This window comes from Protopterus annectens, chromosome 11.part0 (genome assembly GCF_019279795.1).
Source record: "Protopterus annectens isolate FY-2018-M chromosome 11.part0, PAN1.0, whole genome shotgun sequence".
NCBI classification, from domain to species: Eukaryota; Metazoa; Chordata; order Ceratodontiformes; family Protopteridae; genus Protopterus; species Protopterus annectens.
Window position 1 is genome coordinate 1,363,837,854 of NC_056745.1, and position 16,885 is coordinate 1,363,854,738.

The 16,885-nt window shown below is 40.2% G+C and overlaps 1 protein-coding gene across 1 annotated transcript in view; it reads right to left on the reverse strand.

Annotated features, from left to right (window-relative positions):
• Positions 1-16,885, reverse strand: part of CHCHD3 (coiled-coil-helix-coiled-coil-helix domain containing 3) — a 1,651,044-nt gene that overhangs the window by 1,267,847 nt on the left and 366,312 nt on the right. Inside the window, exon 3 of the mRNA XM_044088662.1 lies at positions 5,224-5,305. Coding sequence (XP_043944597.1) covers positions 5,224-5,305 — 82 coding nt within the window. The remainder of the gene's footprint in view (positions 1-5,223; positions 5,306-16,885) is intronic.

The window sequence follows — 16,885 nt, forward strand, 5'->3', positions numbered from 1 at the left end:
TTGAGAGAAATTTCACACTTTCAACAAGCATGCTCAGAATGCCTTTATCCAAAGTCTCTCCAATCATGCAATACTTAGAAAAGTGTCTCAGAAGCATTCAATCAACGACTCATTTGCACCTGGAGTTTCTTCTCAACTATGGACATCAAATATCTCTTCCCTGACAAAACTTTGCCCTACAACAAAGGAATGATGAGTGACACAAAAAACACGGACTAGCCGCAACCAATGAACAGAACTGAAACCAAAGCCCAATGTAGAAATGGCACAAACGAGGCAAATGCAGTCTTAGCGCTTTCTTCCACTTTAATAAAATGTGAACTTCTTCAGAAACATGTGCCCTCCCCAACACATGTCTTTTAAATCCCACAAACAGGATATGATGTCAACGTATAGTTCGCAATAATGAAATGTGTAAATACACATAAATACATCTGAAATTATATACATTTATAAAAAACCATGTTAATTCAGTAAAATGTCTTCTATAAAAAATCTACTATCATACTTATATTGAATAATCAAATTCTCAAGAAAACTATTAAAACGGAATGCTGGAATGAAACATTACATTGAATTAGTTGGTTAAAGATGGACATTCCTAATAATAAAAACTCAGTAATGTTGGGATAATCTTACAACTACTATTTGATTTACACATTTCATTATTGCGAACTATACGTTGACATCATATCCTGTTTGTGGGATTTAAAAGACATGTGTTGGGGAGGGCACATGTTTCTGAAGAAGTTCACATTTTATTAAAGTGGAAGAAAGCGCTAAGACTGCATTTGCCTCGTTTGTGCCATTTCTACATTGGGCTTTGGTTTCAACAAAGGAATGATCTTACAGACTTGTATCACTTCTTGCAACACCAGCCAAATTTGTTTACAGGATCATAGGAGGTTACTAAGCTGTTGACCCTAAGGCCTCTACAAGCCTTGCCATGTTATATCCGTGTTCACTTATGGACCAATATATATAGTCTATGTTTGCATGCGAATCTAAGATCATCACCAGCTGCCTCTGTTCTAAGAGGGACATAGGTGAAACCCCTGGTGTAAATGTACGGTTCCCCATCCAATTGTCCAGGTTATGCTTAAATAAGGTCAAACAAACTTATTAAAGTGTAACCTGAACAACTCGATGGGAAACTGTAAATTTACACCAGGGGTTTTACCCATGTCCCTCTTAGACAGGGGCAGCCAGTGTTGTTGGAATGGCTGTGACCATGCAACTGAAAGCCCATATCGAGGCTTAAGGATTTAGTGACCAGCAGCATGGTTTCAGAAAAGGATAAAGCACGGTCATTGTACTGCTGTCCCTCACAGGCATTTTCAAAGCAGTAGAAGTAAATGAACTGAAAGGTGCTGCATTTGAGGGCCTACCCAGCCTCTGACTTGGTTAACCACGTGAAACTAATAGATGAGCTTTCCTGTTACAGTATAGTACTACACTAAGTTGGTTCTCAAAGTACTGAAATGACTATCACAGACCAGTGAAACTCAGTTATATTTTTATTTAACATTTGCTGACCGGGAAAGTCCGACTAGGTTCCACAGATCCTGTTTTCAGCAGAGGCCCGGGGAGAAACGCTCCAGAAGCATGTCTTTAGAATATGGGAGGAAACCGGAGTACCCGGAGGAAACCTACGCGAACGCAGGGAGAACATGCAAACTCCACACAGAAGGCACCCCAGCCGAAAATCGAACCGGAGAACCTCTTGCTGTGAGGTGACAGCATTAACCACTGCACCGCTCAGTCATATCTAGTATGTTATGCAGCATCACAAGGCTTTTTTCCCTTGGCCTCCATAATATTTATCCTTTTCAATAACTACACAGCACTAACTTTCAGATATCGGCATGCTTCCATGTGCTAATGATATATGGTCATTTGAACTACAGTCAAAATATAACATAGCTATGCCAAAGTTTACAGCTCTCTAGTGTATATGTCAATCAAGAGAAGACCAAATTCATGTTACAAGAAAACAAAAATGACTTGAAGTGGTTAAAAGTAGAGAGAACACCTCTGGACTAAACAGCAGCTGTCTTAAATCAGTACACATTTTAAAGTACTTGAGGGGGGAATGCACCCAACACAGCCATTTTTTAATCACATCCATGACATTTGGGCACATTACATTTCATGTCTCATTCTACTGACACTTAAAGCATTAAGTATCATTATACGAAGATGTGTAACACTGATGCATTGGCTGTGACACTTTCATCAGCAGTATTTAATACCGTCTCTGAGATCAGGCCACTCAGAGGGGGAAAAAAAAAAGTGAATTTCTTTACTTCATCACTCTTTCCTTTTCTCTGAGTTTGTACACTCTTGAAAGTGGCATATTTTGAGACTGGGGTGTGGGGACAGGTTCCCCACAAGGGGGGATTGCAGGGAGTAGCCTTCTTTTGTAAATACATTTTTAACTCTTCTGAGGTTTCTGTGTGCAGCTTCTTGTCTTTCCAATATTGTGCATTTTTGATGGTTTTGGTTAGTATAGTTTAACTCTAAATGTTTTGCTATGAAACTAGGACACCTGCATATAGACACTCAGAAAGGCTTTTAATTCAAATACCGGTCATATATATGACTTGCACTACCTATGTTCCACTTCTTACGTGTACAAACTCCAAATTGTTCAAAATAAAATTCAAAGATTCATGACAGGTGCAAGGAAGATTACCACCATCGTCACCAACACAAACTAACTCTCCAAACATATCAGTCATGCTTTCTCAATGGAGCACTGACTTAGAGTTTTCAGTCTAGATCGCTGCAGGTTACGACACAGAACTCAAAATTAATTCTGGCACACGAACACAGAAATCAAGTATATCCAATAATTGTTCACTAGTAACCCCAAACCATCTTTCCAATCTATGCCCAAACGTATGGCACTACGATGCCTGTTTGGTAAAGGAACTGCCCATTATACATGTATTTTTTAGAAAGCTGAACATACATCGCACTGAAGCAGAATGGAAATGCAGTGGTATTATATAAATCCACAAAATCTAGTACTTAAGGTAAACTAGACATACAGCAATATTAATTAATTAATTATTAATTAATACTTGGCTGGAATATGTATAAAAACTTTGCATGCAGTAAAAGTGGCCGCAGTGGTGCAGCAATTAGCATTGCTGCCTCACAGCAAGAGGTTCACCAGTTCGATTCTCAGCTGGGGTGCCTTCTGTGCAGAGTCTGCATGTCCTCCCTGCAGTCGCATGGTTTTCCTCCAGGTGCTCCAGTTTCCTCCCACATTCCAAACATATGCAGTAGGTGGACTGGACACTCTACATTGCTATAGGTGTGAGTGTGTGTGCGTGTATGAGTGGTATGGATGAATTACTGTGGCAAGGCCAGCCACCCGCTGGTGTAAACCCTGGCTCGAAATGATTGTCACTGTTGAAGTGACACCCCGACCCCTTGTGCAAAAATGGTTTGAGGATGGATGGATGAGAGACTCTCTTGTAAGGCTATATATGTTATACAGCAGAAAGCAAAAAGGTACAAATTAGCCATGGTCAGCCTGTCATTAGATGAAAAAGTTTTACTTTGTGTAATCTGCCAAATCTCTTATGGGTTCCAGTCACCATGTTGTTCAAATGCTTTTCAAGTTTAAGTTAACAATAATACAGTCAGTGATTAGCAGAATTAGGCCAGTGCCAGTGGTGTGGATGGATAAACCTCTGAGCATGACCCAAGTGCCCCTGACTTCAAGTGGTGATTCAGAGTCTTGGTAATGATGGCAAGGAAGAAGGAGTGAGCCCGTTTAGGAAGGGGTGGGCCATAGTAGGCTCCCCCCAGCAGGACTGGATAGACCATACCTGCACTGGGGGCGAGGTGCTTTGATTTCAGCTGCATGCTTGGACAATGAAGGGCAATACAGAAGCCACTACAATGGCAGGGTTGGGGAAGGAGTTAGGTTTGACAACATCTGCAGATTGGTCCACTCCCTAACCACAGACTCTCATCCCTGAACGGTTGAGATGATTACGCTCTTTACCTGGACAGGGAATGAAAAGGACAGTCTCACCCTGTCTGAAAATGCATGTCCCTGGTTCTCTACAATAGGAAGACCAAACTCACTGACAGGGGGCTGGCAAGTGAGTCTAACAGGCAATTTATGCAAATGAGGGAAGAAAGTAGGAAGAAATGTTTAGTAGAACTGACGTCTTCACTAACTGAGGCCGTGGGAGTTAACATGACAACACAAAGTTTACTAATTTGGGTATCACCAAATTCAGGCTACACGGAAGAGTCAGAGGCAAAAGACTGGAGGTTCCTGGAGAAAAATGCAGCACCTTCTCTCCACAGCTATTCAAGTGCAACCCTACTACATTACACCTTGGTTGCAGTCATTGTAAGCTAGATCAATGCCTCAAAATTACCAAAATCAATAGTAAGGTCAGCTAATATAACAGCAACTTCATAGCAGTCAATTCCATAATGGTTAAGTATGTTTTTCCAGCACTCCCATGAAAAGAAAAGTCTAATACAGAGCCCCGAGGAACTTCCAGGTCAACTGGTAAGGACTAAGACATAACCTTTACTATAGCCATCTGGGAGGCAGACAAGGCAGTGAACTAGAGGACCACTTCTAAGAACTAGATGGAAAGCCATGGCCCTACAGGACCTTCTCCCGCTTACAGTGACATAATGCTTTCGACAGGATACAAGAAGAGTACATCTGCCAATTTGAGCAAGTGAGCTGGATGCAGGTGCAGTCAGCAAATGGTATGAAAGCAATGCCTGCTCTGTGCTTTGGGCTAAAGTCAAGCTGTGTGCTAGGGATCAAGTGTGAGGTAATGAGATTTTACTTAAGCTGAAAAGTATATACGGATAACAAAAGATCAGGGCAAGGGGAATGATAACATGCCTCAGACAAATTAATGTTAATATAACCAAACCCTAAACAATGACCTTTCTATTCAAACATCTACTGTTATGGTAAAGCATACTTACAAAACACTATTTTCTCTTATTAACTTCTAAATACATTTCAACAAACAAAAATATATGCAAAACAAGTCAAGTCACATGACTTTAGAAAAAGATAAAAGCACAGCCTGCTCTTTGAAAAGCTAAATGTTCTGTAGTGATGTTAGAACCCTATTTTACATAGGTCTATATGGTGACAAAAGTCATTTGCTAGCACAAATTTCTATAAATATTTTTAGTGAGCATCCATATTTTAATGACGCTAACCTTTGATGCAGTTCTAAGTTTCTCCTGGCTCTCTCAAGTTCCAGCTCTTCAGTGATTTTTCTTTTCAGTTCTTCTTCATTAACTACAATTGAAACAAAATAGTACATATATTTTAACAAATATTCGCTATAACTCACTAATGTGTGAGAAAATAACAAAAACATTCATTAGATTGTAAAAGCTGAAACTAAAAGTTTCCAAAATATGTACTGTACACAAGCATGGATTGACCCTCAACCAAATTTGTCTTGCTTAAAAAATGTTCTAGCTTATGTATCCCAAGTCATGCTCCAATATTAGGATAAGCATCCTGCTAGCAAGTGTATTTAATACTGTGTCGTACAGCAGCGGATAAACTGGCTAGCAACTAGTAAGTGAATGCCTCTGATGGGATTAACTACCCTTGTAAATCACTTGCATTTGCAAATTAATGAACAGTGGGTTCCACAGATACCACAATCGAAAAATGTATTAATAACAATTACAGTTTCTTCCATTGCAGTGACAGCTAGAACTACATTAAGACCCCCTTCTTCAAAGACATTTAGAAGTGGGAAAAAAAAGTCATATTTTGTTTTTATTGCTAACATTTTCACTTACATTCCTTTATTACCAGCCATTCATAGTTCATTTTAAACTACTGATGCTGTGGATACTTGTCCAAAGCACTTAACATGCCAACTCCTTAAAAGCACTCTCTGCTATAATGCAATACAATATGAATGTATTATCCAGTAGGAGACATTACACAACTGTTGCAAAGTGGCACAAACAGGATTGAATGCTTGTACAGAAGGTAAACTCATCATTAGTGTACTCTGCTGTAATGAAATATGTATGTGCAGTCCAGAAGGAGACATTATACAACTGCTGCAAAGAAGCAGACGTTGAGGAAAAGAAAAACTGAACCAAACATCCTGCTAAATACAGCACACACAAACATAAGTACTTTACTAGACTTTGTTAGCAATGTATATTGAAAAGTTTCCTCCAACTTTACTAGTACTAAAGTAGAGATGCAACTACTTGCAGTAGTCCATGTAACATATTTCCTGATAAAATCTTCTGTTAACAACTCCCACTGAAGTGGACCTTTCTAAAATAGCTAATTACAATGCTAATTCTTCCTTGCAAAACACATGATGTTGTGGCAACACTAAAATTTGCCTTTTATGAATGTTTGTAGAAGACACTTTTGCTTGATTTTATTCTGCACATTTCTCTTCTTCCACCTCATCCTAAAAGCAAGAACAGTTTACAATAATTTAGGGCCCTTTCAGTCAAGACTAAACCACAATATTATTCTTGAATAACTTTTAGAACATGTGCAGCTGGACAACCTAAAATCTAAAACTATATCTGGTTCAATCAAGCTGTATTTTGCAAACTGTTTTTGAGTAAGTGTTGAAGTCATGGCTTATTAAAAAAAGAGTAGGACACAATGGGACTTGAACCCTCCCAAAGAGACTGTATGGGAACTTGTATCCTTGTTCTTTAGAGTTACATTTAAAATCATATGCCAGACTGTCAAGAATAGTTTTTATTCAATAATCGCAGCAGTACAGGGAGTCGATTCCATAACACAAGCTGCCGAAGTGTAAAACAAAATCTTATTTCACTTGTGTGAGAAACTCAAAAGCCTACCCAAGTTTTGAGCTCCCTGCTCATGGCTGTTAATGTGTAAACCAAGCCAGTAAACACAGAATATACATTTATATATAGCACTTAGACTACTTCAGAATAACTTGTCATACATGGAATATCAATGCAAATATTTAAGCTTATCCACGCAACATAAAGCCACAGCCCACAAAGAAACCAGTTAAATCTCTGAATTCTCTGCTATTTACTCAGGTTAGAAAACTGGCAAAAAAAGCACAGTTGTGTTTACCGCAACTGTAGATGTTAATATAGCTCAGTGTAGCAGTACTAATTCTTGGGTCTTCTGGTCATGCAAAATCCCACGTCCGGCCCAGAGTTTCTGCATTATCCCCAGACGAATGAGGTCCCTGGATTATCATCCAGAGTTTAAGATGGGTGTCCGTCAGCAACATCTGCAGGTCTTTCTAGGCTATGGTAGTCCATCCTATTCCAGAGAACAGCAAAATCCTCCCAGTTGTGGAAACCTTGAGACAGCATGACTGTGGAAAACTACAGTAATGGGGTACAAGAGGAGAAATGATGATGGGTTTAGGGTACTCACCCCACAGGAGACCAAGCAGACACAGAGGTAGGAGAACAGGGGTAGGTACTGCAACACTGATATACATGAATATTCACAATTAACGTAAGAGTAACACAACTGTACTATGGTCTTTGTACTCAGTGTTGCAGTACTAATTCTGGGCAGGACTCTGAAAACTACAGATTGGTTACCCGAGGACCCTAGGACAGTAGGTTCTGCAGAATAACGGTAACAGTAACAAAACCTGGCCTAGCCCTGGATGCAGTGCCTAAATGGTAGTACTTGGTAAAGGTGTTGACAGAAGACCATGTGTCAGCTTCCAAGATGGCCTGAGTAGAGATGCCTTTTAGGAAGGCAATGGTGGCAGCCGTGTGTGAAGTTTAAGCCATTCATTTTTTTTTTCATTCATTCCTAGACTATCTACAAATTTAAAATAATAAAAGATGGTGGTGCAGCAGTTAGCATTGCCACTTTACTAGAAAGGCTCACCCAGACTCTGCTACACTTTGCTGTGAGGGAAAGGTTATTTATTTGTTGTATTTTGTATTACTTTATTGCCTTTTTCTATTTTGAATACTGCGATTTGTTTTCTTTACCTTGTGTTTTACTTATAATCTGCTTTTAACAGCATATTACAACTTGAAAAAAGACCACAGCTCTGTCTCTTGTGAGTCAGGCAGAAATAATTTTTCCTACCCTCCCACCCAGTTACTGTTGTGTTCTTAAACACCACTGTCTTTCTAGTTGCCTGCCCCTTATGTTAATTTGACCATATATCTCATTTCCTCTCTGCTTTTAATGGCTTGTGTGAGTAAGCACAAAATTATCATTTTGTGAAATCACTCTCCTTCAACTATTTAAATTTATTGGCCATCCTACTGTATTCCATAGTACCAGAATACAAAAGTGACTACCCCCTTTCAATCTATCTTGCTGTTTTAAAAATAGTGACTCTGCACTAAACCTTAACTTTTTCGATAAAACTCAAGTTAACTACTTTCACGTCTAATTTCTCTAGTGCACACTGCAGTGTTTAGGATAAACCATTTTTTTCATCTTTACCTTTAAGCATCTATTGCAAGACCACCAGTTATTGGAGAGCCCACATTCTGCCTCTCAGAAATCATCTTGGTATTAGTGCTTCTGTTTTCTCCTGGTGAGAGAAGGCATGTAGTTACATTATTTCCTGGAGACTGCTGATCACCAGAAAGCTTAATAACTGCTTTATAGCTGACCGCTTGGAATATGTGCTTATATTCTGATCCTGGTGAGAGTAGGAGTAGAGTGCATTGATTCCTGACTCTTTCTGGTTGGACTCCCTGTGAATAGCACTTGCTCTAAAACCTGCTGGAAAGCAGTAGGAAGCCTTAAACTGATACAAATACTCAACTCTCCTTGTTAATAAGGACAAATTAATCATAGGCACTAAACAGCCTATAATTGCAAAGTATGCAAAGTACCTTGCCAAGGTAAGGGAAAACAGCTCTTGTACTTTACAAAAAAAAAAAAAAAAAAAAAAGGCACCTAACCAGGCATGTCCAATGGTCAGCTTCTGGTGATTTCTCCTGTCCACCTGGTGAATCTGGGCATACTGGAGCTATGTTGCAATTGCCTCAGGTACACAGACAACCCTCTCCTCCTACCACCCCACACTACAACCAAACTGGAAGCAAAGCTCTCTTCAGCCAAGATTGTGCTAAATAATCAAGAGGAGAAGCTTAACAGCCACACTTCACCTCAAGCAACACATAGCCCTTCAAAACCCTCACTACCAAACCCACACATAGCAACACTAAATTCACATATGCGGAGGCCCTTAACATTAACCTGCCCACGCAACAAGGCCCTCTGAAGCTGAAACGCAAACACCAATCACAACCAAAGTATCACATAGCTCACAACACCAGTGTGCCACCCAACAACAGCCCCTAAGGCCAGACAATGTACCCAACACTTTAGTCTTAGGTGACTCTATAGTCAGGCAGACTGCTATCCCACTCACCAGGCTGAACAATGAGAAAATTACAGTCAGCTGCCTGTCGGGTGCCAGGATCCACCACATAACGCATGTACTCAATACACTCCACAACAAGTACAAATACAACTCTGCCATTGTCCATGTTGGAGTGAATGACTTCAGACGTACCTCCCTGGACTACATGAAAAAAGACATGGAAGAGCTCTCGGATCATGTGGCCCCGGCAGGTATGACCCTAGACCCGAGTAGCATCCTGCCTTCGCCCAGAATTATACCACAGTATAAGGAAAAAACATTAACTTCAACAATTAGCTAAGCTTCTGGTGTCATTCAACAGGGATTCAGTATCTGTCTGCCTGGGATGACATGATTGACAAACCACGACGCTTTGCCAGACATGGTCTGCACCTGTCGCCCCTGGGATTCAGGTTACTGGCCAAGGCTCTTGCCACCCTTATAGTGCCTTTTTTAGGCAAGGCTCAAAGGACAAAACCACCATGTAACTGGTACAAGTATGCAACATCTGAAGGTAATGCTACTCAATGCCAGAAGTCTAAACCTCAAGATGCACTCTCTCGAGTCACTCCTAAAAATGGAGAAAATCGATATCCGTGTAGTAACTGAGACCTGGTTCAAGGCTCCAGAGAGCACCCCTGCAATACAACTCTTACCACACTTTTCGGCCACCAAACCAGGACTGAAACACTAAAGGTGAAAGAGTGTCCATATTCACCAAGGATATTCACACCTCCAAGCCAGTTGCCCAACACAATGCATCCGGAATTCTCCAGGTGAAACTAAAACTAATTAAGACTGCAATCCAAATTGTAGCTTGCTACAGATCCCCCACCATGCCCCAAGATTCTCACTACACCTTTCTAAACATACTGGAAAATATTAAGATGCAACCAAACACCCTAATACTGGGTGATTTCAACTACCCTTCCATTAACTGAGAATCAACACCTTTGCCCAACAGTTCTTGGAATTCATAAATTCCAGCTCCCTGGATCAACTAATCCATAGTCCCACCATGGGCTCCAATATCCTAGACCTCATCATTACCAAAATGGGAAATCGATGCTCCACACCAGTGGTCACCCCCTTGCTGGTTAGGTCTGCCATAAGCTAATCACCTTTGACATCCACATCCCACCCACACCCCCCAGTAAGGAAACATCCGTAAAAAACTTCTCCAAGGCCAACTTCATGCTACTCAAGTCAGAAGTGACAAACTTCATAACACCCATGCAGACGGGAACTGAAAGTTTGACTGCCGAATCGTACACTAAAGCACTGTATGAGCACATCCACTCGTGCATGAATCATGCCATCCCAAATAGAACCAAGATGCTCTCCTCCAAAAAAAGGAAGCCAATCTGGTGGTCCCCTGTCATAAACAAACTATACAACAGAAGGAAGAAACTGTTGCAGAAAAGAGGAAAATCCCAGGATGCAAAAAACTCCCTTACCAGCCTCAGTAAGAAGCTGAGATCCCCTCAAAATCCTCCAAGGCTAGTTACGAAAATAAAATTGCCAAAGATTCCAAAGACAACCACAAGGCATTCTATAGCTATGTCAAGAATCTAAATGGCAATGCTCAGATCTGCTCTGAGCTACAACAGAATGACATTAAATATACTGATCCCAAGGACATTGCCAATATCCTGGCAGATCAATTCAGTGCCAACTTCACCCCCTAAAGAGCCCATCTCAGTACAGAAATATTGCCAAATTCCGGTAATCACGGCCACACAGGTAAAAACCGCACTCTCCAAAGCTATGATTACAGCATCCATGGGACCAGACTACATCCTCAGCTGTGTACTACATGAACTACAAAATGAACTGGCACCTCAGCTAAGTGTCATGTTTAATCATAGCCTCACCTCAGGCTTCATGCCCATTGAGTAGCACACAGCTACAGTTATCCCACTCCACAAGGGGGAATCCACCTTGGATCCTGGGAACTACTGTCCCATCAGTCTGACGAGCCTGATTTGCAAGGCCATGGAACGTACTATCATGGAACATAAAAACAAAGACATTGGCAACCTTCAAATACTGGACCCCACACAGTTTGGGTTTGTGAAGGGCCGATCCTGTCACCTAAACCTGATTGACTTCTTCGAATCAGTCTCCAGAGCCGTGGATGAGGGTAAGGCAGCCCACACAGCCTATCTGGACCTCACCAAGGCCTTTGACACCATCCCCCACTCTGGATTCATAGATAAACTTACTAAGCTGGGCATAAATCCCTACGTCACTCGATGGGCTGCCATCTGGCTTACTGACAGAACCCACACTGTAAAAAGTAGCAGACTCCAAATCCAGCTCCAGACAAGTGACAAGTGGAGTACCTCAGGGTTCAGTTCTGGGACCACTCTTGTGTGGCATTTACTTCTTTGAAGTACAGGCCAACACTGAGGGACTCTGGCTAACAAAGTTTGCAGATGACTGCAAACTGGGAGCCATTATTGAATCCTCAAATGATGTGGATATTCTACAAAAGAGCCTTACAGAAACAGATGCTTGGTGCCAGATCCATGGGCTCAAGCTTAGGAAGTGTATAGTTATCCACTTTGGGAAAAAATATGTACCCATGAATTACCACATAGGTGGCAATACACTAAACACAGAAAGTGTGATAAGAGACTTAGGAACACAGGTGGACAGTGGTCTCACCTTCGATAACCACATCACCACAACAGTCAGAAAATCCTTCTATGTGGCACACCTCATCACGAAGGGCTTTTCATCCAGAGCAAAGGAGGTCATTGTCCCACTATACTCATCCCTCATTAGACCCATCATAGAGTACAATGCCCAGTTTGGTATGTACCTCACAAGACATCTGCAACAACTGGAAAGGCCGCAGAAACACGTCACTAAAAGAATCGCAGGCCTAAAGCAGATGCCCTATGCTGACCGACTAAAAAAACTCCAGCTATACTCTGTCGCATATAGTCTACTCAGAGGCGATCTTTGCTTAACATACAAGACCATGTCAAACCCAGAGCTGTTGGACATGCTACACAAAGAAATCCCAATCCATCAGAGCCACACGCTCCAGGGACCTAAAACTTGTCATCACAATGAACAAAACCTGCTGGAGGAATAGGTTCCTGACTCAAAGACTCCCCATACTCTGGAACAGACTTGCCCATACATGTCAAGCAGAGCACCTCCTTGGCCCTCTTCAAAAGGAACCTTGACGACTGGACGGGAGATAGGAAATTTACCCTGGGGATCACGTTAGTCACCCTGCTAGACAGGGGTCCAGGAAAGTAAATATTGTGGGAAGAAATAGCTAGGGAATTGTTATGGCTAGGCTTGTATAGGCCCTAGGGCCGATAGCCTAATACCAACCTATGAGCCTCACAGCAAGAGGTTCTCTGGCTTGATTCTCGGCTGAGGTGTCTTCTGTGTGTAGTCTGCATGTCCTCCCCGCATGGGTTCCCTCCTGGTGCTCTGGTTTCATTCCACATTCCAAAGACATGCAATAGGTGGATCGGACACTATAAATTGGCCGTAAGTGTGAGTGAGTGGTATGGATTAACTACTGTGGCAGGGCTAGCCACCCGGCAGTGTAAACCTTGGCTCGAGATGATTGTCACTGTTGAAATGACACCCCAACTCATGTGCAAAATGGGAAAAAGGGGTTGAGGATGGATGGAAGAGAGCAACAGCATGTCCCAACACTCACTAGGAATGAATCAGGGGAATTTATCCTAGACAAGGGTAATCTCAGATACCCTTGATATAAAAAGTACTACAAGGCTTGGAATGAATCATTACTAAACAGTAATCTGAACAGGAGTCAAAATGCATCACTCCCCCTACGTGTCGCTAAAACAAAAATCCTAACAATATTATCTTGCTAATTATAGACATATTAATATACTGGGAAGTATCTTATTAGTAATTACAAACCTCTACTATGTTTTCTGCTTAGTTACCCTCTGCACATTGTACTTGTACAATTTGTATAACTTGTGCCTTCCTTTAGACTCTGATTTAATTCCAGAGATCTTAACAAAAAGTAAAGCAAATCATGGTACAGGTCATACTAATCCCCAGGAACATCTATAAAAATGTGGCAGAACGACTCAACTGTCATCTGTACTAGATCACTTTCTCATGGATTCCTTAGCATCTTGTTATACAACACGGACATGGAAACATGCTGTAATGGAGCCTCAACATAACAGTTTGTGAATTACAGAAATCCATGCCAAATTCTCATTACTGACACCTTCTTTGAAAGAGTCCTTCCTTAAAATCATGCCACTAGAGAGTCACTTGTGATTCCCATTAATATAAAAGCACCCCTTATACAACCAGCACATCCAAATATTATCGGGTCTATGTTAAATCATCGAACGCTTAAAAAAGCAAACAAAGATTTCTCAAACTCATGTAAGCAAAAGCTTACAATCTCGAACGCCAAGAACAGCGATTTTTTTCCAAGGGAAAAAAAATCACTGTTCCACAAAACAAAAAAAAAATAAAAATTTTAAAACATTACACAAAGTGGGGGGCTTCGCACCTCACATCCCCCCCCTACTTAAATATACCAACTCTGAGATTGCACTACAGTCACAAAAATGGCAAAGTGATTTCTTTCCCAGGGAAAGAATTTGCTAATATGCTGTTTCGCTATTTTGCCTCTTCATGCTTTCAAGTTCGATCAAGACACATTCGAAAGAATGCGTCTTCAATCATATAATAGGAACCCATCTTATCAATTACTACTCCAGAGCAATTTATATGCACCCAAGTAGTATGAAGCAAAAAACACTCCACCGGATCCACGACTGGTAAAATTTAATAGTGTAGACACAAAGATACATAAACGTTAAAAACAGGTACGTTTTCGTCACCAACTTCTTCAGATAAGCTAAACACACCACCACCTTCATTTAAATATAATTTCACAGGTATCCCCACCCAGTGAAAACTTACAATGACTCACAGTTCCTAATTGATTAATTAAATACAAGTTAAACATGTATGTATTTGACATTTATTTGATATACATCAATTAATTTATAATTATTATGCACATTGCACTTTATATCAGTACCAAGTGGGATTGTGACAGGGAAGTTTGAAGGTTGCAGTAACTTGTATTTAATTAATCAATTAGGAACTGAGTCACTGTAAGCTATCATTGGGTGGGGTTACCAGTGAAATGATATTTAAATGAAGGTGGTGGTGTGTTTAGCTTATCTGAAGAAGTTGGTGATGAAAACATACCTGTTTTTAACGTTTAATGTATCTTTGTGTCTACACTATTAAATTTTACCAGTCGTGGATCCGGTGGAGTGTTTTGTGCTTCATACCACTTGGTTACTAGTTTTCCTAGCACTTCATTCCTGTTTTTCAGTTATTAACTTATATGCATGTCTACTCTTGAAGCAATTTATCCAGATCTTTTAAGGCCTATGACAGTATTCCACATCTGGAAATATTTAAGGGCCTACACCATTTAAAAATCAACACTTATGAGGATTGTTGGATATTAAAATGAAAACATGGCAAGCCAGTTTTACTCAACTGTTGTACAAACAAAAAGGATCACAGTTGTTTGGGATTTGGGAACATAGAAGACTGCCAAAACAATGCAAAAAAAAAACGCATGAACATTCAATTATTACTATTCCATTAACATTACAACTCTGTTGCTCTGTTTTTTTTTCCGCATCTCTAAAAAGTGCCATAAGTAAATTATGTGGTCAAGTTGTCCCAAGTATGCACACTGTGTGTTTATCCTGCATTTAGGATTAGTTCCTCTGCCTTATACCCTGTTAATACTGGATTGAGCTCCAGTGCCCTGGGACACGAAATGGGATTAAGCTAAATCAGAGAATAAGTGAGAATCCATCAAAAAACAATACAAAAGCAAGTAATTTCAAGTAGTTGAAGTAATCATCTTATTAAATATTGTTCTTTAGCTTAAATAAAATGCAAAACAAAACCAACACCATAGAACTGGGATCAGTTAAATAGGAGGAAAGTACTGACATTGTCACAATACAAAGAAAAGGATGCAGACTATGGTATTAGCAATTGCTTAAAAAAAAACAAAAAAAACAAAAGGATTTTTAAATTCTATGCAATTCAAAGGAATGAATGGCCAAAGTGGGTTCTTTGGTGGATAGAAAATAGGCAAAGATATCGGGGTAAAAAAGAGAGGCATAAGTATATGAAATGCTAAAAGATGGATGCATTAGGTTGCTAATCATAGAATGAATGAACAAATTAGTTTCCAAAGAATAATAAAAAAAGCAAGTCATTTAAGCAGATCAAGCAATCACCTTATTAAATATTGCTCTTTGCCCAAAATAAAACGCAAAAAAAGATCAATAAGATAAGATAAAATAATTCAAAAATACAGATAAGTATCAGAACTACTGTTGATTCAGTACAAGAAGTTTAAAGAAAAACTGGAATGTAAACTAGAATTTCAAACTTTGCAGAAATTCTCTTACATACAAATAAAAATATGACATTAATACAGTGATAGGATTAAAATAAAAAAGCTACTAAATAAAAAAAGGACAGCTGCATAAAATCCTGTCCTTCTCTTGCAGTATTCTTCACTAAAAGATTCTCCTGCCAAGGATAGACCAACATCTGACCAGTATTCCACAGTCTTTGGATGTTATAGGCTCCATATGTCACATACGCTTCACCACAAAGGGCATAAAGGTGACATATGGACGAAAATACTCAGAACTGAATTGCCCCACAAGGAAAAAAATACCCCAAGGACAATGTAGAGCATGCACATTCAGAAGAAAAAAGTTCAGAAGGGAAAGAAGTGAGAAGCCCCTCAGCCAGAAGAGCAACAAAAGACAGAGGCAAGAGCCATGACAGATGGGGGAAGGTAGGAGGGATCAAATACTGCAAAAGTGATATGGAAGGATGCCTCCTGCTATGGTAAGATTTTACATAACTGTACTACGTCCTTCTATATCACTGTTGCAGTATTCATAACTGAAGGCAGAGTATAAGAGCTAAGAAGACTGGCACAGAAGAGTCCTCTACAAACCCATGCAGAATAGCCCTTGCAAGACCTGCACTGGTCCTGGAAACAATATCCAATTTGTAATGCTTAGTAAAAGTATGAACAGAGGATCAAGTAGCAGCTTCAAGGATGGAATTGGTGTCTAAAACCTTGAAAACAGCACCAGAAGAGGCAAATGTTCTATTAGAATGTGCCTTTACAGATGAAGAAAGACATTTTCCATGACAGTAATAACAAAAAGAAATGGCCTTAGAGATCCAGGAGGAAATGGTTTGCTTTGAGACAGCCAAACCCAAAGTCCTGGGATAGAGAGAAACAAAAAGTTGCCCAGACTTGCGAATAACCTTTGTTCTATCCAAATAATGTCTGAGCCATCTATGTAGATCCAGAGTGTGGAGAACCATCTTACTAGCAGACTGCAGAGAAGAAAAAAAGGAAGTTGACTAGACTGAATAAGGGACAATAA